This window comes from Salvelinus alpinus, chromosome 1 (genome assembly GCF_045679555.1).
Source record: "Salvelinus alpinus chromosome 1, SLU_Salpinus.1, whole genome shotgun sequence".
Lineage (NCBI taxonomy): Eukaryota > Metazoa > Chordata > Actinopteri > Salmoniformes > Salmonidae > Salvelinus > Salvelinus alpinus.
This window is the reverse complement of record NC_092086.1, coordinates 46,009,201-46,035,279: the sequence shown is the minus strand read 5'-3', so window position 1 is coordinate 46,035,279 and position 26,079 is coordinate 46,009,201. Positions and strand designations below refer to the sequence as shown.

Genomic DNA, 26,079 nt, shown 5'->3' with positions numbered 1-26,079 from the left:
AATGCTCTTTATGGGAAGCCTGTGTGTCAGCATCACAACTGAAGCGGTACATTATAATACAGTAACACCTGCTTCAGTGTGGCCTTAATTACTAGAACATTAACTGTAGTAATTAGGCCAAGCCCACAGCAGGTGAGACAGTGGCAGTTGGAAGGTTGTCTGGTGTCGCGTCATTGTCATTGTCATTAAAGAGGGTTTGTTTAAGAATGATAACAGGCTGTCACACTGTTGATATACCATGTCTTACTGGGTTTCTAGGTTAATACTCAAGTGTTCTGCAAAATGAAACGAAAATAGCATGGCTTTAGGACAAAAATATCCTTTATCCTTTGAAAACCATATTTGAGGAAAGAGAGACATCCAGTTCCGTTTCGTTTGCTTAGCTTTTGAGCGAGGTTGGTTCTTTGAATGTAGTTCATTGATAAATCAGTATCACCTAATAAGAATCAATGACACAGCCTCATTACCCTTTATGACCCTTAACACCTCTCAGCGAATTACACTTGACCTTAGTGTGACGTTTGTCAGTAGCAGACATTTAAACTTAAAGGGATGACAAACAAACGTGCCAAACTCAAAAATTGAGCATAGATGTATGGACATGAGTCACGGATGCCAAAGTAGTTCTGTGAACAGTGAAGTTTCATTGCGACATGATTAATCAGATGAGCAGTCTGGATTAGTCTGAGTCGGGTCTCTGTTGGCAGCATCTGTGGTCTTGCTGAGACCAGATAATGGTTCTTGAGCAGATGTCCTTGTTTCATAAGCACAGATAGCAAAACAAGGTATTCCAGATGGTCTCGGAACACAACCACTCATAGCATTAGAATGACTGTGCAACCACTTGCTAGTCTCAGCGAGCCTCTTCCAACATATGGGTGTTAAAGGGATATTTCAGCCAAATTATGAAATTTCATATTTGTTTCCTTACTTTGAAAGCAGTCTACGGACAAGGAGGGACTGCAAACGAATCCACGCTATGGGTTTGTTTACCTAGCCACTGCCACCAACTGCTAATAGTTACTGGGGGTCCTGTCCTGCACAATGGCATCCCGTTAAAGATAAGACATGGAAAGATTTTCTTTGACTAATTGCTGTCCAGGTGCCGACTACTCAAGACTGAAGTTCTCTTGCGCTAGTCAGTCACACTCGGATCCAGCCATTTAAACAACTACATCGTGACATCCACAGGCTCATTGTCTGCTGGGAGCCACAGGAATGATTCCAGTTCTATATTTATCCAAGCTGAAGCAGGAGATTAGCTCGTACTGACCACTTCACATGAGAGTGACATAGGCACTTCAACATCTGCCATCTCCATCTGTAATAAGACCGCAGTCAGCACGCCAATATTGGCTAATCTCCTATACGACTGGCTGGAAGGTGGAGAATTTAAGAGGCTCCTACAGTTTTAGCCAATGGTAATGACTCAATCAGGGGAGTTAAGTCTGTGCAACTGTTTTGAAAATCATCAGTGTTGAAAATGTTGCTCACTGTCTTAGAACATAGTCAAATTTAATCTGATTAGCCAGATAAACTGGGTTAAAATCGGTAGAAGAAAAAGATTTCTCTGTATCTAAACTTACCCCACTCAATGGCCAATTTGAAGATAGAAAAGAATGAAGCTGAGTGTCCTAATAGTACCTCTAAAGTACCTGTAAAGACCTTCTGTTTGAGCAAACATGTAATGTGGCGCTGACACCGTAGCCTTGCTGCTGATGGATGGTGTCGAAGGAGAACAATCTCCATAGAAAGGTCAGCAGAGTTGTGTGTTAATAAAAACGTCCAGGGACAGATTGGGCTTTAATGAAGAGCCATCTCAACATGAAGAGAAAGCTCATCTATCTCCTGCTGATAGATGAGCTAACAGGGCTGCTGAATGATCACACTAGACAACCAGGTTAACTCTCACTACAGGGAACAAGGCGTGGCGTAGGACGACGGGTTTTATTAGCTAAGTTGAATGCATGGGAACACAATCAGTCTACACTGAATGGCTGCAAGTGGATGCTGTTCAAAGGAATTTCTGCAAGTTTACGATGATCTATGCACCCTCCTGTATGTTCTCTAGAAACGTTAACGGGATGAGTGACCGATTGGGTTCTAAGTGTTAGCCCTCTAAACTAAAGCCTAATCATAGTAAGATCAAGAGAAATGCAACATTCAAATAATGCAACCATGGAAATACTGTACCTCACCACAAACATCTTGAGAAGAAACAGATTTATTGTAAATATGATTTTAGATGTGTACAATACAATGGAGTTTCCTCTTCCCAACTTGCACATACATATATGACAAGTAATATTTCATTTTGTTAGAATACAAAATCAGTTGTGCTTCACGAATAACATGATCCACTGACAAAGAGCACCATCATCTTCCCACTCCTAAAGGTTGGAACCAAGACCACTAACTGCATCATGAATGCAATTCAGCCTCAGCCAGGGGCACAATTTAGTTCAATGACGATTAGGTAAATAATGTTTTTATTTAGATTTAGAAATGAGCAAAGTTTGGATGTAAATAGTTAAATAATTTCATAGGACATGATTTAGAATCAATGGCCATTGTGTTATTACTTTACATTTTGCCATTATGTAGCATGATGACCAGTCAGCTGGAATGTTAATTTACACGTCATGTACATGTTTTATGCTATTATATCAGTGGAAGCTATTTTAGTGAGGGAGTTATACTTCACTACTACACATATAAGTGTTACTGTAGGTTCCCTCCATGACTAAAATTATGACAAAATATCTCATTCAATGCACTGTGGATGCATACAGTATAATAGGTGCACTCTATCTACAATCAATGGAGCTGTGGACATGTTTTAACACTGAGAAACCAGATACATTATCTGGTGATTATAGTTAAAAAATGAACTCTTGTTGGATATTATATTGTTATTGAAAGGGTCCTCTGAAGTGGAACAGTGATTTCATATCATGCTATACAGTATAATATTATGCATCAATCTGTTCATAGACCAGTCAGTATTTGGACAATTAAATCAGGTGAACATTTCATTTGGACACAAGGCACAGACTTATTCTATGGCCTTACCAAAACATCACCTTAACTATGTACTGTACAGCCATACTAAATATGTCTCTATATTTATGACCTAAAGAATCAGCCCTTTTGCAGTCAATGCAAATTTGCAGTACTTTTCCTTACCATTTTCATTGTGGGACATTGTTTTGTATAGACAAATGTAATACACAAATACGTATACCTTTTTTTGCGTCACATCATTGGAATTCTGAAGTCTTCTGTCTTATTGGCGCAAATGTTGAACTGATATGCGTTGCATATATGCCAAAAATTGCATATATGACTAGTCTAGTCTAGAAAATTCTACATACAAGTGGCTTGTGTGATGAAACCACAATACAACGTGTTGCAGTTTGTGTGACTGTGAGTTACGTCAGGCAATAGCAAAATAAAGATTTGAACATATTCATTATGAGAAATGTAAGATGGTGCCTTGGTTGTTAGCATATAGCAGCAATCTATAGTATCGGTGCATTACGTTTCACTGACAATGTGATAACACACTCAAAACATATAGTTTTGTGCCTGACTATACAATACATATCTGGTTCAAATGTGGTTAAAAATACAAGCACTTATTGTATAGTAGGCCTTAGCAAATCACTATTGATGATTGTTCCCTTAGTCTAATCCAAAAATGTCAACTTGTGTTTTTTCATACTGTACCAACCACAAATTAAAAACTTTTTGTCCACCTCTAATGCTTTCCAAAGTTCTAAGAGTAGGGAATGTGACTCACGGCTATTCTTACCAGATCTCATGTGGTGAGTAAAAAAAGAAATGTAAAAATGTGAGTAAGAGAATGAATGACAAGCTGCTGGCTTTCACTCCTCCAGCCATTAGAGTCACTTTGTCACTGGTAGACAGACAAATGGACAGCGGAAAGCCATGGAAAGTTGAGAGGCATGATTAAGACATACGGACAAAGTGTGGGCTGCTCTTGAATCAGTGGGCAGTGACAAACGCAACACATGGCAAATTGCATCAGAAGCCCTTTATTAAAAAGCTTTTTTTGGTAAGTGTGGCATGCTAATGCACTGTGCTGCTCATGTGGTCTCCCAAGAATGGAGTGTTGGGAGAAAAATGTACTATTTTTCATCTGATGATGCACAACTAGCCCAATGGAAAAGACAGGCACATCTTGACCTGTGTGTTTGTACATGGGTATTCTCAGATGTTTTAGTAGGCTACTCCAGATTTCCAAAAATAACACATTTTATTTGTATGTGTATATCTTATAAAGTTGATGAAAATGTAGATTTTCTTTTTTAAATAATAATAATAAAAATAATAAAAAAATAATATTTTGTTATGAATAATTAGTACATAACGTATTGCAATTTCTCTTTTACAGATAGTTAAAGTTTGATTCGTGCATGCAATGACATCAGCTCATGGTGATTTCAGAGGACCTTCTCTGTCTTAATCCAGGGCTTGATCTCATACTAAATGAAATCCATCCACTCTATTTACCCAGGCTGTACCTTTTATGGCTGTTTCAGGAACACCCACTACCCTTTAACATCTCTCTGGGTAGCCGTAAAGGAGCCCTCAGTAGTTTTCTACTGCCACAACAGTCTGAGCTGGGGGCTCTAGGCCATGTAAAGATTTGGTAGTATTGATGGAGGTGGGTGAGAAAAAGGCACCCCTGCACAACACGAATCCCATACTAATCAATTATGGAATTATCATAAATATATAGGCAATATGTTCACTCATTTATTGGCAGTGACGTTACATGTATGGAAAGGACACAATTCCTTCTGTGTTTTCTCTGTCATTGTTCTAAGGTACCAAGGTAAACACACACACACACACACAATGCATTGTTGAATGGAAACAGAAATAAAGAATGTTAAGTGATAGATGTAACTCACCGTTTTCAACTGACAGTTGTGGACCTGTTTGCAAGATGAAGACATTTAAGTAAATTCCACACCTTAAACAATGGTTTATAAGACGAGCTCTTTGATTTGAACAGTTTTCTCAGAGAAAGGCACAGCCCTAACACCAGAGAGAGCAGAGTAGGGTGTGTATAACGCTGTGGCTACAGAACTGGTTTGGTGCAGTCTCATCCACCTCATGCTCTGTAGGCTCTGAATGAGAATATACAGTCCATATCTGAAATTGTTACTGTTTCCCTATAGATGCAATCATGAGCCCGAGGTTCCGAGCATGAGCATTACCAACAAGTCCCCCCACAGTATATACACTACACAACATCTGAGGAAATGTCAATCAATGTTGAGGAGAACAATGTATCCCTTTGCTGCTCCACTCCTCTGCTCCACTGCGTCTAGTTCAAACCTACTGGCTTATCCGAGGTGGATTCAGTGGAAACTACATGAGATGATACACATTTTCAGGCCCTTTGAGATCTCAGTTAATACTGACAATAGGAAAAGTCTATTGCCACTGGGCTTTTGTACAGTTCCAGTCTCTTCCACCGCTGCATGGCTCCAGACTCATCCTGGCTAATCTGTCCATCAGAGGTCAATCATTGCTATGCTCTGCTCATTAATGTTAGTCTGACTTGCAGTATATGATTCATTTGTATTAGTTGCAATATAATCATCAATACAGTGATGACCGGAAACTTGGAGGTTTGGAGTATGTTGTTCTGGTCACTCTCCTCCCACTGGCAGGAGTCCCACACATGCCTGTCACCTGCACAGTCAGCCACACGCATTAGTAGACACACAGCACCCCTAGAGAGGTGCACTCAATCCAGGACTGCTGTCCAACTTCAGCCTCTACAGCAACCTTCTGACCAACTCTCTCTCTCTCTCTCTCTCTCTCTCTCTCTCTCTCTCTCTCTCTCTCTCTCTCTCTCTCTCTCTCTCTTACAGCTGGGGTTATAGTGGGTATGGTGGTGGGGTGGGCTCTCAGATCAGACAGTCACTTCTGTCTTGCTGTTGCTGACAAAGTAGGGCTGCGGAGGCATGTAGTGCTGGCTGCGCGAGGTGCTGTGCATCTCGTTCACCTGCTCTATGGTGCAGTGTTTCTTAGTGCCGTGGCTCTGCCGGCGGCCCACCGTCTCTGAGCCGTCCCAGTTCTTCTGCATGCCCGGGTTGGCGATTGTGTTGGAGCCATAGGCCAGGGTATGGGAGCTGCTGCTGTGGCTGCTGTGGCCCTTGGTGCTTTTGGATTTGTGTCCGTTCTGCTTTAGGGAAGGCTGTAAGGGAGGGCTGTAGGGGTTGCTGGGCTCCTGCTCTATGCGGTGCATCGGGTGCATAGGGAGACTGCCCTTGGCTGCCATCTCTACCATGTGCCGCCGGTTGGTGTAGAAGTTGTCATTAACCTTCTCCGCTGGAAACAGACATACACACATACACAAGAGCAAAAAAACATAAATGAAAAAATATTGGAATGACAGCCATTTTGTTAATGTCATGCACAGGCAATAGCAAATGTTCCGGTCTTTGCTTTGGTGAGATTTATTTAGATTAGTTGAGATATTGAAGTATTTGAGGATTTTGGACTGTTTACAAATCTATATTTTTGTAAATGCAATATTAATGCCATATTAATCCTAAACTAGGATAGATTACATATTGTCATGTGGGGTGAGGAACATTTGAGAAAATGGGAGCTAAAGGTTTTTTAAAGGATACCGAGGTGAAAAATACATTTTGCCTGAGCCGTGTTGAATGTTGTTGATCATCATATAAATGTAAATGATTTTCCCAACAATGCCATTATCATCTGGAAACATGCAGGCTTTAGCTAATAGTAAACAACCCCCTCCAGATTGGTTGGAGAGTTTGCTCTTTTCAAAGCTGGTTGTGTGCACAGTTGTATTGTAATATGCAAATGAATATGTCCCTGAGCATTCTGGAATGTTTACTTGATTTCTATAGTATATTTTATGCTATGTGTATAATATATCCTTTAACTATCGGACATCATTTGCCCATAACAGCCACAGCCACTGACATTGTTACATGGTGTCATTTGACATGTCCAATCTGGTGCAGACCTGTTCTGAAAACATGATCCCCTCACTAATTGTGGAGCAACACCATACTCTACAGCGTTAGTCATTTCGCTGTGTGACATTTCAGACTTTCTAATTAAATGTCCTGCCGTTGACCTTTAATCTGTTATGATACCCCGGTGGGCGGAGGCAGAGGCAGACGGCCTCAGCCTCAATGTTCTGGATCAGACACCGCCACATTAGAGTGAGACTCGTCTCAAAGAAGGGAGGAGCAGTGCAGAGCTCCCTCTGAACAAAGTGCTTTCATAGCGTACACATGAATGGCCCACAGCTTAATACATATCAGAGAATCAGAGAGGAGGGAGAGGACCACATTGGTTTACATAGACTCAACCCAAACAGTTTAATAAGTTTCCCCACCGGCACTCATTCCTCTGTTCTCCCTCCCATCCCCCAGTCACCGGGCAGCTCTCATTAGATACACTACCGTTCAAAAGTTTGGGGTCACTTAGAAATAGCATTTTTTTTGAAAGAAAAGCACATTTTTGTCCATTAAAATAACATATAATTGATCTGAAATACAGTGTAGACATTGTTAATGTTTTAAATGACTATTGTAGCTGGAAACGGTAGATTTTTTATGGAATATCTGCATAGGCGTAGCTAATCCAAGTGTGTTAGCTAATCGAAGTCTATCATTTTAAAAGGATAATTGATCATTAGAAAACCCTTTTGCAATTATGTTAGCACAGCTGAAAACTGTTGTCCTGATTAAAGAAGCAATAAAACTGGTCTTCTTTAGACTAGTTGAGTATCTGGAGCATCAGCATTTGTGGGTTCGATCACAGGCTCAAAATGGCCAGAAACAAAGACCTTTCTTCTGAAACTCATCAGTCTATTCTTGTTCTGAGAAATGAAGGCTATTCCATGCGAGAAATTGCCAAGAAACTGAAGATCTCGTACAACGCTGTGTACTACTCCCTTCACAGGACAGCGCAAACTGGCTCTAACCAGAATAGAAAGAGGAGTGGGAGGCCCCGGGGCACAACTGAGCCAGAGGACAAGTACATTAGAGTGTCTAGTTTGAGAAACAGACGCCTCACAAGTTCTCAACTGGTAGCTTCATTAAATAGTACCCGCAAAACACGAGTCTCAACGTCAACAGTAAAGAGGCGACTCCTGGATGCTGGCCTTCTAGGCAGAGTTCCTCTGTCCAGTGTCTATGTTCTTTTGCCCATCTTAATCTTTTATTTTTATCGGCCAGTCTGAGATATGCCTTTTTCTTTGCAACTCTGTCTATAAGGTTAGCGTCCCGGAGTCACTGTTGACGTTGAGACTGGTGTTTTGCGGGTACTATTTAATGATCAATTAGCCTTTTAAAATAATAAACTTGGATTAGCTAACACAACGTGCCATTGGACACACAGGAGTGATGGTTGCTGATAATGGGCCTCTGTATGCCTATGTAGATATTCCATAAAAGATCTGCCCGCTTCTAGCTACAATAGTCATTTACAACATTAACAATGTCTACACTGTATTTCTGATCAATTTGATGTTATTTTAATGGACAGAAAATGAGCTTTTCTTTCAAAAACAAGGACATTTCTGAGTGGCCCCAAACTTTTGAACGGTAGCGTACGTTTCCCCCCAGTCTTTATGTCCCGTAATGATCCATCTGCAGCTTGACGCCTCTTCACTAGATTAGCAGCAGTCAGAGAAGTTTCATCTGATTGTCTATGATGTCACAGAGAGAATCTGGTGAATGTTCCACATGCCCGCCGCCACATCATCCTCTGTGGGATTGTGCCTCTGCAGCTCTGACAGCTGCAATCTCATCCAGACCCATTTATGGCGAGGGGCTTTGAAGTTCCTTTAGTTGAATCAGGCAGAATCCATAAGGAGACCCCTGTTTAATTAGGGTGATAAACGCTATCAAATATGTCTCCTTCACTTCTTTTAATTCCCCATCAGAAGCAGAGATGGTTTCTGATGCCTCTCTCTCTGGTTTATTAATCAGAGCGTTTATCAGCTCTGCTAGCTCACTTTCCTGTTTCTCCTATTGGTCTATGGAGAAAACGACTGACTGTTTGAGCATCAATCAGTGTAAAAAAAAAACTTAGAGATAAAGTCAACATGCTTAGACATTGCTTTCCTGTGAGCCTAAGTAATCATTCCCTTTTTCTACATTTCAGAGGCATTAGTTCAGCACCATGACATTTTGCTTCTAATGGAGAGGCGAAGATAACAGGGAAAGTCTCTGACATAACTACATGACGAGGAAATCAACAATATCCCCTGGCACGTGACACCCATACATAAATTAGAATCCCAATCTAATTCACTGTCTATGGCATACACACAATGCTGAAATTGCAGAGATCTTCATGTAGACTTGTATCCTAAATGAATGCATCAAAGAGAAGGCTGCTTGCAGAATTGTCATGTTCAACTCAATTATAATTACAGCTTTTTGGAGAATGGCATGAGAAATAATTATCCTAGTGTTTACAGCCAGAAGAGCGGCAGGCAGATCCAAAATATCTTCAGACCACTCCCCGATGGGGCTGCCGCTCCTTTATAAATTAGCCAGTTCAGATTGTAAACGTCTGTGAGAAATCCAGTTCTGTGACCTTACAAAATCACTGGGTGGACAGTGGGAGAGAATAATTGATTGCTAGATTTTGGTTTATCATTTCCCAAACCTTGGATTTATCACTCAGGGAATTTAGAGGTGAGGCATAAGACATATTTCAGTTAATAATGGGTCAAGCTGGGATGTTTACTTTATTATACTCGCCCTCTCAAAATGTTATAGAAAATCAATTTTCCAATATAATGTTGAAGGATAATTCAAGAGACATGGTTTCTTGATCCTAATATTGGTTCTGTGGTCAATAAGAGCTGACTCAATGTAGATCTTCAATAGTTGATTTAGGTGCTGTAACAGTGACTGTCCAACATTTCACAGGGTTCTTCATATATGATGTGCAGCAGCAAAACTATAGGTGATATAGAACGTATTTTTATTTACGGTTATCATTGGCGCCTAAGAGCAACAAAGGCAAAACAATGGATAGCCTTGAGACATGAAATTTGAAAGACAAATCAATTACAGTAATTTTCCTAAAAGCTAGGCTATTTTCCTCCCTTTCTTAAAGGCAAAATTCGACATCTGTTATCCTGTCTAATCTGAAATAAACCGTTTACACAGTGTAAATATCTTTGTTGAGAGCCTCTCTTTCTTTGAGGTTTTTCTTTAAACGGAAAGTGTCACATAAACATAGTGTCTCTCAGTAAGTAACCATACAGCATGCTAGGATGGAGACGGAGACCAGGCTAACTGATAATTACAGCAGGCAGCAGAACATATCTACATTAGCTGCTTGGTGTTTTTTGCTCATCATTCGAGATCTCCATTGTGTTAATTAGCCCACATTTAATCATGTTATTTGAGTGTGATTACATGGAAGTTCGACACTTCAGAGGCGTATGCTCATTTGCGATCTCGGCTGATATTCCTATCCTCACGTCCTCTTTTATGAGAAGAGATGCCTTCAATTTAACAGATGGCCAAATAAATACTGTACCATTCCCATCCATTTCAGTGGAATGGTTTCCCTTTCTCACATGCTATAGGTATGAATGATTGATATTGATATTGCATGGCATGTGCAGTAACAGTTTGGACACACTTATTCATTCAAGGGTTTTTCTTTATATTTACTATTTTCTACATTGTAGAATATTAGTGAAGACATCAAAACTATGAAATAACACTTATGGAATCATGTAGTAACCAAAAAAATAAATAAGAATGGCACAGGAGAGGATGGCTGCCTTTTTATTGGCTCTTAACCAACCGTGCTATTTTGTTTGTTTTTAAGCATTTCACTGTAAGGTCTACACCTGTTGTAGTCGGCGCATGTGACAAATAACATTTGATTTGATTTGAAAATTGTTAAACAAAGCAAAATATATTTTAGATTTTAGATTCTTCAAAGTAGCCACCCTTTGCCTTAATGACAGCTTTACACACTCTTGGCATTCTCTCAACCAGCTTCATGAGGAATGCTTTTCCAACAGTCTTGAAGAAGTTCCCACATATGCTGAGCACTTGTTGTCTGCTTTTCCTTCACTCTGCAGTCCAAGTCATCCCAAACCGTCTAAATTGGGTTGAGGTCGGGTGATTGTGGAGGCCAGGTCATCTGATGCAGCACTCCATCACTCTCCTTGGTCAAATAGCCCTTACACAGCCTGGAGGTCTGTTTTGGGTCATTGTCCTGTTGAAAAACTAATGATAGTCCCACTAAGCGCAAACCAGATGGGATGGCGTATCGCTGCCGAATCCTGTGGTAGCCATGCTGGTTAAGTGTGCCTTGAATTTTTTATTAATCACTGACAGTGTCACCAGCAAAGCACCCCACACCATCACACCTCCTCCTCCATGCTTCACGGTGGGAACCACACAGGCGGAGATCATCACCTACTCTGCGTCTCACAAAGACATGGCAGTTGGAACCAAAAATCTCAAATTTGGACTCATCAGACCAAAAGACAGATTTCCACTGGTCTAATGTCCATTGCTAGTGTTTCTTGGCCCAAGCAAGTCTCTTCTTATTATTGGTGTCCTTTAGTAGTGGTTCCTTTGCAGCAAATCGACCATGAAGGCCTGATTCACACAGTCTCCTCTGAACAGTTGATGTTGAGACGTGTCTGTTACTTGAACTCTGTGAAGCATTTATTTTGGCTGCAATCTGAGGTGCAGTTAAGTCTAATGAACTTATGCTCTGCAACAGAGGTAACTCTGGGTCTTCCTTTCCTGTGGCGGTCCACATGAGAGCCAGTTTCATCATACCGCTTGATGGTTTTTGCGACTGCACTTGAAGAAACTTTCAAAGTTCTTGACATTTTCCAGATTGACTTACTTTCATGTCTTAAAGTAATGATGGACTGTCATTTCTCTTTGCTTACTTGAGCTGTGCTTGCCATAATATGGTATTTTACCAATAGGGCTATCATCTGTATACCACCCCTACCTTGTCACAACACAACTGATTGGCTCAAACGCATTAAGAAGGAAAGAAATTCCACAAATTAACTTTAAACAAAGGCACACATGTTAATTGAAATGCATTCCAGGTGACTACCTCATGAAGCTGGTTGAGAGAATGCCAAGAGTGTGAAAAGCTGTCATCAAGGCAAATGGTGGCTACTTTGAAGAATCTCAAATATAAAATATATTTTGATTTGTTGAAAACGTTTTTGGTTGCTACATGTGTCCGTATGTGTTACTTCCTAGTTTTGATGTCTTCACTATTCTACAATATAGAAAATAGTAAAAAATAAAGAGAAATCCTGAAATCAGTAGGTGTCTCCAAACTTTTGACTGGTACTTATATTGTACTGTGAAATATATGCATTTCGCTAGATTTGAAATTAGAATTAAATTACATATTACCCCTTTTGATTAGCTGATGAAATCTGATTAGCTATTTTGATTGTGAAGTTAATCAGAGAAGCAGCTCAGCGCTTATTCCTGTATTCCCATATCCACATATCTTAGAATGAGCAATAACTGTGTCTCTTACCGACAGCCTTGAGGGAGGCGTACTTATTGAGCTCTTTCCCAGGTTGCTGTTGCTCATAGGGGCTAGTGATCTGTCCCATGGAAGGGTAAGGGTGGGGAGGAGACCCTAAGCCTGGCATTAGTGATGATCCTGGACCCACACTGTTCATCTGGTTAGCCTCTGGAGGGAGAGAAAGAGAAAGATGGCAGAGAGAGAGGTGTCAGTCTGGCAGAAAAAGTAAAAGATGTCATTAAATATTGATGTTCTATCTGACTGATTGAGATTATGGGCCCATATAAATGCTACAATGTATTTAGAAGTTAGCCAATTCGATTATGCACTGTTGTATTGTTTTCCCACATAAGTGAGGCAATATTTTTTACATTCTACTGCAGTGGGCTAAATCAGGGTCACACAGTGTTTCTTGGTAGTCTTAAGTCACCGAAAATCCGGTGTTTCTATCTGAAATGGTCTTATGTAATGTATTTAAAGTGTAATATTGGGATGCAAACTCAAAATGTAATACATTTCAACTAAATCTGACATGGTACAGGTGTTTTATTTTTTTAAGCCCATAACCATGTGAGTGAGGTTTCAAAGTAGATATGTTTAAAAAAAAAAAAATTTTTAATAGATTTTGAAATTATGAAAAATATTAATAACATTCCACCCATGAGGCCACTAGGTAATTTGGCTGCATGAGATGTCAGTCTTGTCAGTGGTGAGATGTAAGAGCTGGTGTCTCCCAGGAAAGCTGTGGAAGTCGAGACCTGATAGACCCCACATAGGCAGCTTACACTATCTCATTGACCTGCCAACACAATTGTTATAGTCTCTTCATGTTAGCCCCGGGATACAAATCATTAACCGTCCATCGCTCCAAGCTAGATGGCTCCTCTAGCCAACTCACTGTGCTAATCCTCTTCCAATCGAATCTCTTTGGTTTCCTCCAAACAAGCCTCAGCCAAAACCAACAGCAACGTAGCTCAGCCCCCAGCTGATATGTCTCTCAATAGGTCTGATCGAAATCAATTTGACAGATGGATAAGAATGGACAGAGGTAATTGCTTCAGATCCTTGGTAACATTGCACCCCGTGCTGGTTGGCCTTCCCTGGGGACTCAGCTGGAGAGAGAGAGTGTGATGACTGCTCTTTATAAGATGGTACTAATCCAGCATCCAGCATGCAGACATCTGCTTAATTGAGGAGTGCATGGAACCATGGCAAATTGACTGGCCCCCTGCCTGCTGGCATGGCAGAGCAACCAGATGTTGTGGGCATCATTTTCAACTGGCCCCGCAGGACCCAAAGGAGGTCAGGAGACAGCAGACTGCACCCACGCCCAGGTGGCAGTTTGGGGGACGGTGAATGCCACCTTAATAACTCCAGCAATACTACAGTAGCTATCTGCAGTAGAAAATCAATAAAGTAAAGTTAACTAATAGCTCAATATTGATATTGTGTGTAATAGCAGAGTTGTATAAAATGCATTCCGCCAGTTTGGCTGTAGCAGTTACTGATTGGTCAAGGTAATACTGTACATCCATTCAGCCCATGTTGTTGTTGTATCTGTATTCATGTTGCACATGTAAACATAAGTCTCTTCCATTACTGATGTCCACAGCCCACTGTGGGGAACAATACCAGGACCTTGAGAGAGTAGAGTCATTGTAGTTGACATTGTAAGTGACCATAAACTGTTGCTTGGGCATGTTGAGAACACGAATGAGTTTTCAAAGTACAAGCAATCTGTTGAGCAGCGGATTGAACCTATGGCACGAAATGCTGTTAGTCACAATAGCTTCCTATGTATGACCACATATTCAACAAGTAATAGAATGGTCCAGCACTGCTTGAAGGTTGGATTCATTTGAAGGCTACTACAAATTGTAAATATCATCTGTTTGAAAAAGGGAAAATAATGATCTGACTTCTTATGGGCCCTGTTCTACATTAGATATGAATTAGTCTACAATCGTTTTGATTTTCACAGCACCATCAATAAGTAACTGAGTAATATAAAAGCGATATTAAGTAACTGTTTATTATTATTATGATTAATCAAAAGACATAGGTCATTCAATGATTATTTATAGTGAAAAAGTATTCATTAAAAAGAGTCAATGAAAAGGAGTTACCTTGACTGTACCTTTTTGAGACTGAGATCAATGAAGAACTATAAACTGCTTTAGAAAATAGAGATGACAACCTCCAGTTCAATATTCATCTCACAGATGTGAACGTAGAAGAACTGGCAACATTTACTCTAGTGTGAATGCTTTTTTAATATATAACTGTTTTGTTCTTACTACGACACAAACAGTAATAAATTATACTTGAAACAGAGATAACGTTGACATGACTTTCTCGTTCAAACTCAAGTTCAAGCACAGTGCGTTCATGCGCAGGCGCAGTACTCAATTAGTATCAATTCTCTAGGTTCCACAATAACAACATACAGTAGTGCCTATGATGAAAGCGGTATAATAGTATCACATTATATCATACTTAACAAGGATTCCAGAATTCAATCATATCTACAGTGTGACCACCCTCCTTTCCCTAGTCATGATGATCAAAACAGGATGTCAACTTGTATGTTACACATAATAACTGGCTGTGATTAGCGGCATATTTGCGGAGGCACACTGAGGCCAATTAACAACTTAACGACTCCTTTTGCAAGTCAACAAGTCAACATTTTCTGAGAGCAGATTTCTCTGGCAAGTTTACACTTCAGTAGATTGGGAGGATAAAAGGTGAAAAGGACATACAATCCCCATTACTTATGTCCCAAATCTTTAACTGTATGCTACTGTACACATACATCTCTCTGCTGCGCTGATGGTATGAGGGGAGAATACAGACATGGCCATCACTGAGTAGTCAACATCAATGTTTGTAATGTTTGTAATGATAAAATACAGGTTAAGTCAAATAAAATGGCTTATCTGTAAGATCTGTTGCATTATATTACCTCATTTTATTGTTGCCATGCAACATCTAATCAGGCACACACACCACAGTGTGAAAAGCAAAGAGCCTCTTTCGCTCGGTTTCATGTTAGTTAGTCGATAAGGAGGTCAGTGGACGTGGAACCCTGTTTGTCAGTGCTGTAACTAGTACAAAATATTCCATTCTAATTAGCTCCACAACTAATATACTAAATACATTTGCATTTGCACATTTAGCTGAACACTACCATCTGCTTTGGACAGTGGACAATGAGCCGTGAAGAAAATTGATAAAAAGATAATCAAATCATGGCTAAAATGGTTCTGTCTGTCTGTGAAAAGACTGATGCCAAGTGGACTGAAATAGATGTTCTGATTTGAAACAGGGTCTTGGTAGCAATGACCATTCGTCAGGGAAGAGATGTCAGCTATCGCTGAAATGTCACCAGAGCTTTTGTTCTCCTCGTCTTCCCGGCTGGCAGGCGATTTGATTGGATTCTAGTCTATTTTTCCCAGACAGTTACTTAATGAATATGCCAGCTTTAGTTACGCATGCTTCCTTGCTCATGACTCAGCAGCAGCCACTGGAAGGTTTCTCTTCTCCAGATGATGAACACAATCATCGCTGGATCTACAGGTCCGAAAGGCTGAAGGCAGCAGCGATGTAAGCAAAGATGTCTAGTCTGACTAGTCTGACAGCCGGGCCAAGAGTGCTTTAGCCAACAGCAGGTGCATTAATCAATTTTGGTTGGAGAGGAAAGAAAAATATGTTTCATGATAAGAAAAGTTGCATGATCTTTCAGAAGTTCAGAACCAAAATGTAGGAATGGATGGCTTGAAATCATCGTATCCCCAGAAAAATACAGCATCAACAGCAAAAAAATTGCAGTTCAAAATCAACTTTTGTTTTACTAAAAATAAATTATGAAGTTGATCCTTTGTGTTTATTTTCATGCTCATCCACAGGGGAATAAATATGAAGAATGGGAAAAGTTCATAGAAACTACCCTAGCAACTTGCCCACCAGATTTGGACCTAAAGGTTCCCTGAGGGCTACTGACTATGATAATCAGAAACTTTGGAAATTCTTATGAAATACTACACTGCCTCCTGGAAACATATTCCCCCTGCTGCACAGTGGTCCCAATAGATACGCTCCAACAGGAGACGGTTCAGGAACAACAGGGGAGGAGAGCATTCAACAGAGGTCTGGAGGGACCCCAGCATGAATGAATGATGATTGTTGAAACGTTCCAGTGTTTTCTGTGGAAAAAGACGAGGGTTTAAAGAGGAAGAGACCATTGCACAGAACTACAATATACTTTAAAGAGAGGAGAAAATGCTTTTGAATGGAGAATAGGGAAGGTGTTTATTTTCCTTAGCAAGTCCAATTAATATGAAAGAGGATAGTGTAGCAAGAGTTAAAAAGTGGGAGGAGGGCAGTGGGAGAATAAGGTCAGGGACAGGAGGCGTGAACCAAACATGAAACAACTGTCAGCACCACTTCAAAATGACTACTGTACTCTCCTCTGCCACTGAAAAATAAAAGATGGTACAAGTTTAACATTCTAACTTTTTTAACAAGTATCAACTTTTAGCTGTTCAGAGTCCACTATGCCATGGAGCAGCCTCTCCATGATAATAAAAAATATAATAATAGTAAAATAGGCTAATTAGAAGCTAATTTCCCACCGGTCAAATAGATGTTTCTGTGCTGTGCTAATTACTTTGTAAAGGACCATGAAATGATCAGTGTTGTCTCATTAAAATACATATACAGGGAAGCTTTACAACTCTTTCACTACACCTGCTAATAGCGGGTCAGGTATGGCTCTGTGACTAGGTGAAAACAATGAGTGGTTTTCAAGAATCATTGTTCTCTGAAATTACCCCACCTCTGGAAATCTGAAGTACAAGCTGTTACTTTGGCATTGAGCAGCTAATTTAAGGAGTAATACATCTGTCCATCCATTGTCTGTGTACAACGGATAAAATCCCATTTCATCTGCCAGACATTGGTCCTCTTCACTTCAGTTCACTTTCCATCTGTCTGCCACTGGTAAAAAGTGGTCCATTTGTGATAACTTTTGTAAGGTTAAAGACTCAAAGGTTGTTGCAGGAGTAAGTGAATCAACACTACAGACACAGATACCTTCCAAGAACTCATAAAAAATGCAAGAGTGTATTTTGGGAGCTGGATGCCCCAAAGGGATAGATGGTACAATGGGAAGGACACTCATTCACAGGTTATTTCCAATTGGGGAGTGAAAGTCTGCAGAAAGATTAGTCCTAAGACCTCCAATAACATGTACTGTATAATTTATTAGCAATACTTCATAATATTTGATGCACGCTTGTAGTTTCATCAGATGTTTTGGCATTGCTTTGTTGCATTGAAATATTTCAGATTCAATAAGCATGTACAGAAAATAACCTAATACAGTATATGCATACTTCCAATATACCTACTGCAAGGAATGTGATTTCAATACTTTGCACAGTTTGTCCGTATTTGATGTGGATTTTCACAAATTAATTTGTCTAGAATAGTCAGTGTGACATTTAACATTGAGCCTCTCGCAGAAACCTACCCCTGCTAGACGGATTTACAGGGTATTAGACAGTGCGCAAGAAGAAAGTCAGTCAGTCACTCTTATTGCTCTGATGGAAGAAGTCTATATTCCATGTAAATGTGTGTCTAGCCCCTGGCTTTTCTTCTTTATACTCATAAAGGTTGGACAAGCTGAGAGATTAATAGCCAGGTCTTGAAGATTGATGAGAAAAACATTTGACTCACCAGGGTAAATCATGACTTGACAGGTCATTTAATAGGTTGAATTTCCTCAGATGTAATTTACATAAAATAGGCATATGCAGTGATGGAACATAACCGATCTGGGTGCAGATGATGGCATAGAAACAGTATGTCTCTGAATTCCTACAGACTGAGGAAAGCCATTGTCTGCGTAATCCAATCTGACAGGTAGAGCTCACTGTGAGATAAAAGCAGCAGAAGAATCAATAACGCCTCCTCTCTTCTCCTCTCTCGGAGCATTGTTCACTCCTTCTCTGTGCTCTACCTGCTTCCATTACCTTAAATTCATACGCATTCATCAGCTCACCTCTGAAATGTAGCCTACGCTTCCAGACTCGGAGTGTTATTGAGGGCGACACTTCACTTTGTAAATGTTGATGTTTATGGCTTGATTGGCAAACTAGGTGAACAGGTTTCTCTCCAGAGGCAAGTTTGACTACGTCAACTAAGTAATGGAATCTCCAACTTACAATGGCCTGTCTCCATAGTTCATACATTAACCAGTTGGCAACACCCACATGGGTAACAGTTCATACTCCCATTATTTATCTGCTGAGGGAGAACAGGCTCTGCTGCGCTCACAAAAAGCCTGCATGAAATTAACATTTAATGAATTTATATGCCGGCACTATGTAAATCTAATGTATAAGCTTTGTCTTTTTGTATTACTGAATGAAATTGACGTTCCCCTATGCTAAGAGTATATTGGATGGACAACACAATTATTTTGTCAAACTTATTAATTACAGTGACACCATTGCATGTGCTTTATGAATGGATAATTCAGTAAACAGTTAGGTAACAATACAAGCACAGAATAACGATTTGCAAAAGGTACATTAAATATAGATAAAACATATTCACTATTTTGTGCATTAAGATGTATGTGCTGTGGTCTGGGTGAACTACTTAAAACCATGCATGATGGTGGGTTTGTGTGCACTATTTGTGATAATGCTAATCTCCATGCCACCAGTTGGGTCAAAGTTGTCCATGCATGGAAACGTGCATTTCATTCGTCTATAGTACAGACACAAATGTGACTTCTACAAAATAAATAATATGCCCATAGCAATGCAAAAGCTAATCACTATCTGCTCATCCAAGTGCTTGCATATTGCCATGTGCTACTTATGGTACATTAAATACATTAGTTTAGACAAGAGAGAACTTCATTTGTATTCCATTAGTTGGAGTAAACCCTCATCTCACTTTTCAACCTTGTTGTATCAAGCTTCTCTTCTCAGCCTGCGAGCTTGACAAGGTGTTATCATTCATGTCAGGTACCAACAAAGATATAGAACTACAGTTTTGGTATGCAGCACCAGTACTTTTAAAGGAGGTTTGGCCCTTAGGCGGAAGCTTAACTAAAGTGTCTCAAAATGATCACAGCATTCTTTTGTCTAAAACCATTCAACAAGGCAGATATGAAAAGGAAGAGGAGATACAAAATGCCCTGTTAAAAAACAGGCATGTAACTGGAAATAAAGGTGATGTTTTGTAACCGTTTTCCATTCATCGTTGTAGGTAGTAGTAACCCATTTAAATACAGTTTCCTGTGACACTGTCTTGTGGGGAAGGGCCTGCCAGACCGTCCGGCCGTATGTGTTGGCAGCGAGGGAGAACTTTCTTCTCTTCGGCTGGCTGCCTAGAGAGAAAAGAGGCCAAGTGGCCACAGGTGCCCCTTGCTCACACAGGCAGGCCTGGAGGAGAGGGACAGGACAGTGCGTGTGGCCAAGATGGCCCCAGCAGCACACAGGACAGAAGTTGAGTGTAGCCTAGCCGCCAGCCAGCCACCCACCCAGAGGAGAGGCAACAAGAGGAGAGGAGAGGGAACTAGAACAAAGCCCTGTCTGTCTGAGAGGATTGGGTCATCTGTGACGCTGACACGTGTGAGAACTCCCTCTGGACCATTTCACTCAGTGCCAACCAGGCACCCACAACCCCTGCCATAGAGGCAGTATCCATCCTAGGGAGGCAGCCCTGGCATGGGTACACTTGGCAGTGCCAGACATGGCTAGAGGACGAGGAGGGGAACAGGCCCTATAGACACACCACTCTACCCCCTGCCCAGAAGTGAGTCAAAGAGGCAGAAGCAAAACGCCAGGGAGAAAATAACCATTTTAGTGGAGCTGTTGTGCAGTCAAAATAACTACAGTCCTCAACACATAAGATATGGGAAGGAAGCACAAAGCATTGTCTCCCGACAATGTATTGTCAAGGCTATAATCTCAGGGATATAGCAGACTATATTCTGTATACAGGGTACAGGATTTTGTAAAGTGTTTCTGAAGGCTTTTTCTGATGATTGGGAGAAAGGACACTTTGTATGCTTTGTATGCTAACAGGCTTTGTTGTTCTATTGTAATATCTGTCCGTTCTAGCTAGTTGATCTAATGTTATAAATCCATCTGTGCTGCCCCGTTTTCCTGAATCTCACATACTACTGCAGCTGAACAAGGGGATTAATCTCCTGAACGCTTACCAACCAACTGAAGAGGGCTCAGTCACATAGCTAGTGCTGCTGTTCCTGTCGGTGAAATTATTTACCTCTCATGTCCAGTTGACAAAATTAGATCCTTGTGTGTGTGTGTGTGTGTGTGTGTGTGTGTGTGTGTGTGTGTGTGTGTGTGTGTGTGTGTGTGTGTGTGTGTGTGTGTGTGTGTGTGTGTGTGTGTGTGCGTGCGTGTGTGCGTGCGTGCGTGCGTGCGTGCGTGCGTGCGTGCGTGCGTGCGTGCGTGCGTGCGTGCGTGCGTGCGTGCGTGCGTGCGTGCGCGCGCGTGCGTATGAAAGCCATACCTTGATGTTCTCAAATACATCAAAACGACAGTGGCGGTGATAGATTTCCCTGTGGTCGAACACAGAGCACAACCCATTTTGTTGCAACCAGATGCAAACCTGGCATGAAAATCTAAATAACATGGGAGGTATGTTGTTGTACAACTGAGGCATTATCTACAAAGAGAGAACTACCAGACCCCGTAGAGATTTAATGCTAGTGTACTACAATGACTGAACGTTGACTGGGTATTACTATGCTGCTCCTGAACTCAAAGTGCTGCTCCTGAACTCAAGGTGCTGCTCCTGAACTCAAGGTGCTGCTCCTGAACTCAAGGTGCTACTCCTGAACTCAAGGTGCTGCTCCTGAACTCAAGGTGCTGCTCCTGAACTCAAGGTGCTGCTCCTGAACTCAAGGTGCTACTCCTGAACTCAAGGTGCAGCTCCTGAACTCAAGGTGCTGCTTCTGAACTCAAGGTGCTACTCCTGAACTCAAGGTGCAGCTCCTGAACTCAAGGTGCTGCTCCTGAACTCAAGGTGCTGCTCCTGAACTCAAGGTGCAGCTCCTGAACTCAAGGTGCAGCTCCTGAACTCAAGGTGCTGCTCCTGAACTCAAGGTGCTGCTCCTGAACTCAAGGTGCTGCTCCTGAACTCAAGGTGCTGCTCCTGAACTCAATGTGCTGCTCCTGAACTCAAAGTGCTGCTCCTGAACTCAAAGTGCTGCTCCTGAACTCAAGGTGCTGCTCCTGAACTCAAGGTGCAGCTCCTGAACTCAAGGTGCTGCTCCTGAACTCAAGGTGCTGCTCCTGAACTCAAGGTGCTGCTCCTGAACTCAAGGTGCTGCTCCTGAACTCAAGGTGCTGCTCCTGAACTCAAGGTGCTGCTCCTGAACTCAAGGTGCTGCTCCTGAACTCAAGGTGCAGCTCCTGAACTCAAGGTGCTGCTCCTGAACTCAAGGTGCTGCTCCTGAACTCAAGGTGCTGCTCCTGAACTCAAGGTGCTGCTCCTGAACTCAAGGTGCTGCTCCTGAACTCAAGGTGCTGCTCCTGAACTCAAGGTGCTGCTCCTGAACTCAAAGTGCTGCTCCTGAACTCAAAGTGCTGCTCCTGAACTCAAAGTGCTGCTCCTGGACTAATAAGGTCTGGTGGTTTTGAGGCTGTAAGATGCATGGTTGTGATTGTTTGTGTTTCTGTTCTGACAATGACCATTTCTTTCCCAAGCGTCCATTTGTTACAATAAACGTCTGGTCGTCTGTTGACATCTTTGCTGACCTAGTAATAATTACAAAAGAGTAATGTTTACAAACACTATGACAAGCATTGTATGGTCAAAAACAGCAATATATTTTTCAGAGGGATGTGTTTCCTATGGTATTGTAGATCGTGGATACTATGATGCCAATGATGCACTAATATTGCTCATGATCTAACATGGGCTGTGCTTCATCTACATTTAAATCTGTTTATAAATGTAGATATTCATCATTTAGCTGGGAGTAAACTTAAACACTTTCCACTTAAGAGGGACTTGTCAGCACTTACCAACAAAGAAAAGATGACCAAAGAACCCTCTTTAAAGAGTAAGTGAAGAAAGCCCCCTTTGAAGCTGTGACCATTCTCAGTGGACATTAATATTAATATTACATTACATCGGATGTGTTAGAACCCCCAAAAGGCCCTCTGTGTAATTTCCCAATCACCAGCCAGCATGGAAGCAGAGTATCCTGAGTGGTGTGAGGATGATCAGAACAAGCGATCTAAGGTATCTGCAGTAACCCCCATGTTAATGAACTACTCAAAAATGCCGTTAGGCAGTCCTAAAATAAATCCTTGTCATTGGTCATACATGAGGGCATTGGGTATTGGGGTCTGATTGGCAGTCTGGTATATGATAAACCTACAACTTACTTTTAAAATACATTGTTGAACATGGTGTGTTGTTTTAATGTACTGTACAGGGAGGGATTCATGCTAATCTTTTTCTGATTACATTTTGCTGTAGGTTTAAATGTAGCTTACTAATAGCTATACTATGACCCATCAGTGAGGCAGTCATAGGCCACAGTGCTGAAGCTCCCATCCCATCGCTAGCTGCTCCTGAACCTCTAATTTCCATCACCTACCTGTCAACATGTCGGCTGGCTGGTAATGAACGGATCATTATTCCAGGAGGGGGCACGGAAGAAAAAAAGGGGTCTCTGTTTAAAGAATGATTAATTATTCGCCTGTCATGGCAGCACCAAGAACGCCTGAATTCATTAAAGAGAATAATAATAATTTCAGCTGAAGGAGAAAACTCATCTCGTAGGCATACCTTGAGGTACAGTAGGCTTGATGTTCAGGGTACTATATGCCTGTGACAACCAGGCAGCTGTTTTCTGAAAGATACTACCTTGTACACACATTTACGTACTCTACTTTGGTGGGTTTTGATGTAAGAGGAGAAAGTGGAAGCGTTAACCAAAGAAAATGCTTACTCTACAGTTGATGTGTTGAAAACAAAGAACTATGCTGCCTATTAGGAATGTTCATTCCTTATTAGTATTTCCCTCAAAGCATGATTATTATGATATTTAAGGGTGCCTCAAATGTCTATATGTATAGTTTTCCTCAGGGGAATTTCCCTAGATTAGTCTTTTTTTATCAGCTCAGTCTGAAGATGAAAGGGGCAGAAAGAAATCAGTGTCAGCACAATTGTGTGAGATTGCCATGGATACAGGCATGCACAATCCTATACGAGTTGACAGTGGAACTGCAAACTGCAAGTGTATAATCAGGTCCTTTTTCCACTGTGGGGAAATTAATTCAAAGTCCGATATAATGTATTCTGCCTCTTAAGTTAGTGTAATTCAACAACAATCACTTTTCTGCTCCTATCTATTTTACCTACAACAGCAAAAATCCATGGACAGGCCACTTGGTCGTCATACCTTCGTTTCCATGGAGATGTCATGCATATTGGCACCATATGTATTAGTTCCATCATGTGACATACGGGCATCAGAATGGAAACCACCTGAGCCATATACAGTGCCTTCAGAAAGTGTTCACTGTATCCACGTTTTATTGTGTTACAGCCTGAATTTAAAATTGATTAAATTAATATTTGATTTGATATATTACACATTGTATGGTGTATCAATACACCCAGTCACTACAAAGATACAGGTGTCCTTCCAAACTCAGTTGACGAAGAGGAAAGAAACCGCTCAGGGATTTCACTATGATGCCAAGTGTGACTTTATAACAGTAACAGAGTTTAATGGCTGTGATAGGAGAAAACTGAGAATGGATCAACAACATTTCAGTTACTCCACGATGCTAACCTAAATGACAAAGAAGGAAGCCTGTACAGAATACAAATATTCAAAAACATGCATCCTGTTCGCATTATTAAGGAGCTAAAGTAAAACTGCAAAAAATGTGGCACAAAAATGCACTTTATGTCCTGAATACAAAGTGTTATGCTTGGGGAAAATCCAACACATCACTGAGTACCACTCTTCATATTTTCAAGCATGGTAAAGGCTGCATTATGTTATGGGTATGCTTGTAATCGGTAAAGACAAAGGGGTTTTTGAGCTAAAAATAAATGAATGGAATAGAACTAAGCACGGGCAAAGTCCTAGAGAAAAACCTGGTTCAGTCTGCTTTCCAAAAGACACTGGGAGACAAATTTACCTTTCAGCAGGACAATAACCTAAAACACAAGGGCAAATATACACTGGAGTTACTTACCAATATGACATTGAATGTTCCTGAGTGGCCTAGTTAGTTTTGACTTTTTTAAATTTAATTTAATTTCACCTTTATTTAACCAGGTAGGCTAGTTGAGAACAAGTTCTCATTTGCAACTGCGACCTGTACAAGATAAAGCAAAGCAGTGTGACACAGACAACAACACAGAGTTACACATGGGGTAAACCATAAACAAGCCAATAACACAATAAACATGTCAATGACACAGTAGAAAAAAGAAAGTCTATATTCATTGTGTGCAAAAGGCATGAGGAGGTAGGAAATAAATAGGCCATAGGAGCGAATAATTACAATTTAGCAGATTAACACTGGAGTGATAAATGAGCAGATGATGATGTGCAAGTAGAGATACTGGTGTGCAAAAGAGCAGAAAAGTAAATAATATAAAAACAGTATGGGGATAAAGTAGGTAGATTGGGTGGGCTATTTACAGATGGACTATGTACAGCTGCAGCGATCGGTTAGCTGCTCAGATAGTTCATGTTTAAAGTTGGTGAGGGAAATAAAAGTCTCCAACTTCAGCGATTTTTGCAATTCGTTCCAGTCACAGGCAGCAGAGAACTGGAAGGAAAGGCGGCCAAATGAGGTGTTGGCTTTGGGGATGATCAGTGAGATATACAGTGGGGAGAACAAGTATTTGATACACTGCCGATTTTGCAGGTTTTCCTACTTACAAAGCATGTAGAGGTCTGTAATTTTTATCATAGGTACACTTCAACTGTGAGAGACGGAATCTAAAACAAAAATCCAGAAAATCACATTGTATGATTTTTAAATAATTAATTTGCATTTTATTGCATGACATAAGTATTTGATCACCTACCAACCAGTAAGAATTCCGGCTCTCACAGACCTGTTAGTTTTTCTTTAAGAAGCCCTCCTGTTCTCCACTCATTACCTGTATTAACTGCACCTGTTTGAACTCGTTACCTGTATAAAAGACACCTGTCCACACACTCAATCAAACAGATTCCAACCTCTCCACAATGGCCAAGACCAGAGAGCTGTGTAAGGACATCAGGGATAAAATTGTAGACCTGCACAAGGCTGGGATGGGCTACAGGACAATAGGCAAGCAGCTTGGTGAGAAGGAAACAACTGTTGGCGCAATTATTAGAAAATGGAAGAAGTTCAAGATGACGGTCAATCACCTTCGGTCTGGGGCTCCATGCAAGATTTCACCTCGTGGGGCATCAATGATCAT

The 26,079-nt window shown here is 40.9% G+C and overlaps 1 protein-coding gene across 1 annotated transcript in view; it reads right to left on the bottom strand.

The window, feature by feature from the left end:
- Window positions 1-2,208: 2,208 nt before the first annotated feature.
- Window positions 2,209-26,079, bottom strand: part of LOC139577820 (protein shisa-9B-like) — a 35,262-nt gene continuing 11,391 nt past the window's right edge. Inside the window, exons 3-4 of the mRNA XM_071404992.1 lie at window positions 12,592-12,750; window positions 2,209-6,372 (exon numbers count right to left, since the gene is read on the bottom strand). Coding sequence (XP_071261093.1) covers window positions 5,954-6,372; window positions 12,592-12,750 — 578 coding nt within the window. The 3' untranslated portion in view covers window positions 2,209-5,953. The remainder of the gene's footprint in view (window positions 6,373-12,591; window positions 12,751-26,079) is intronic.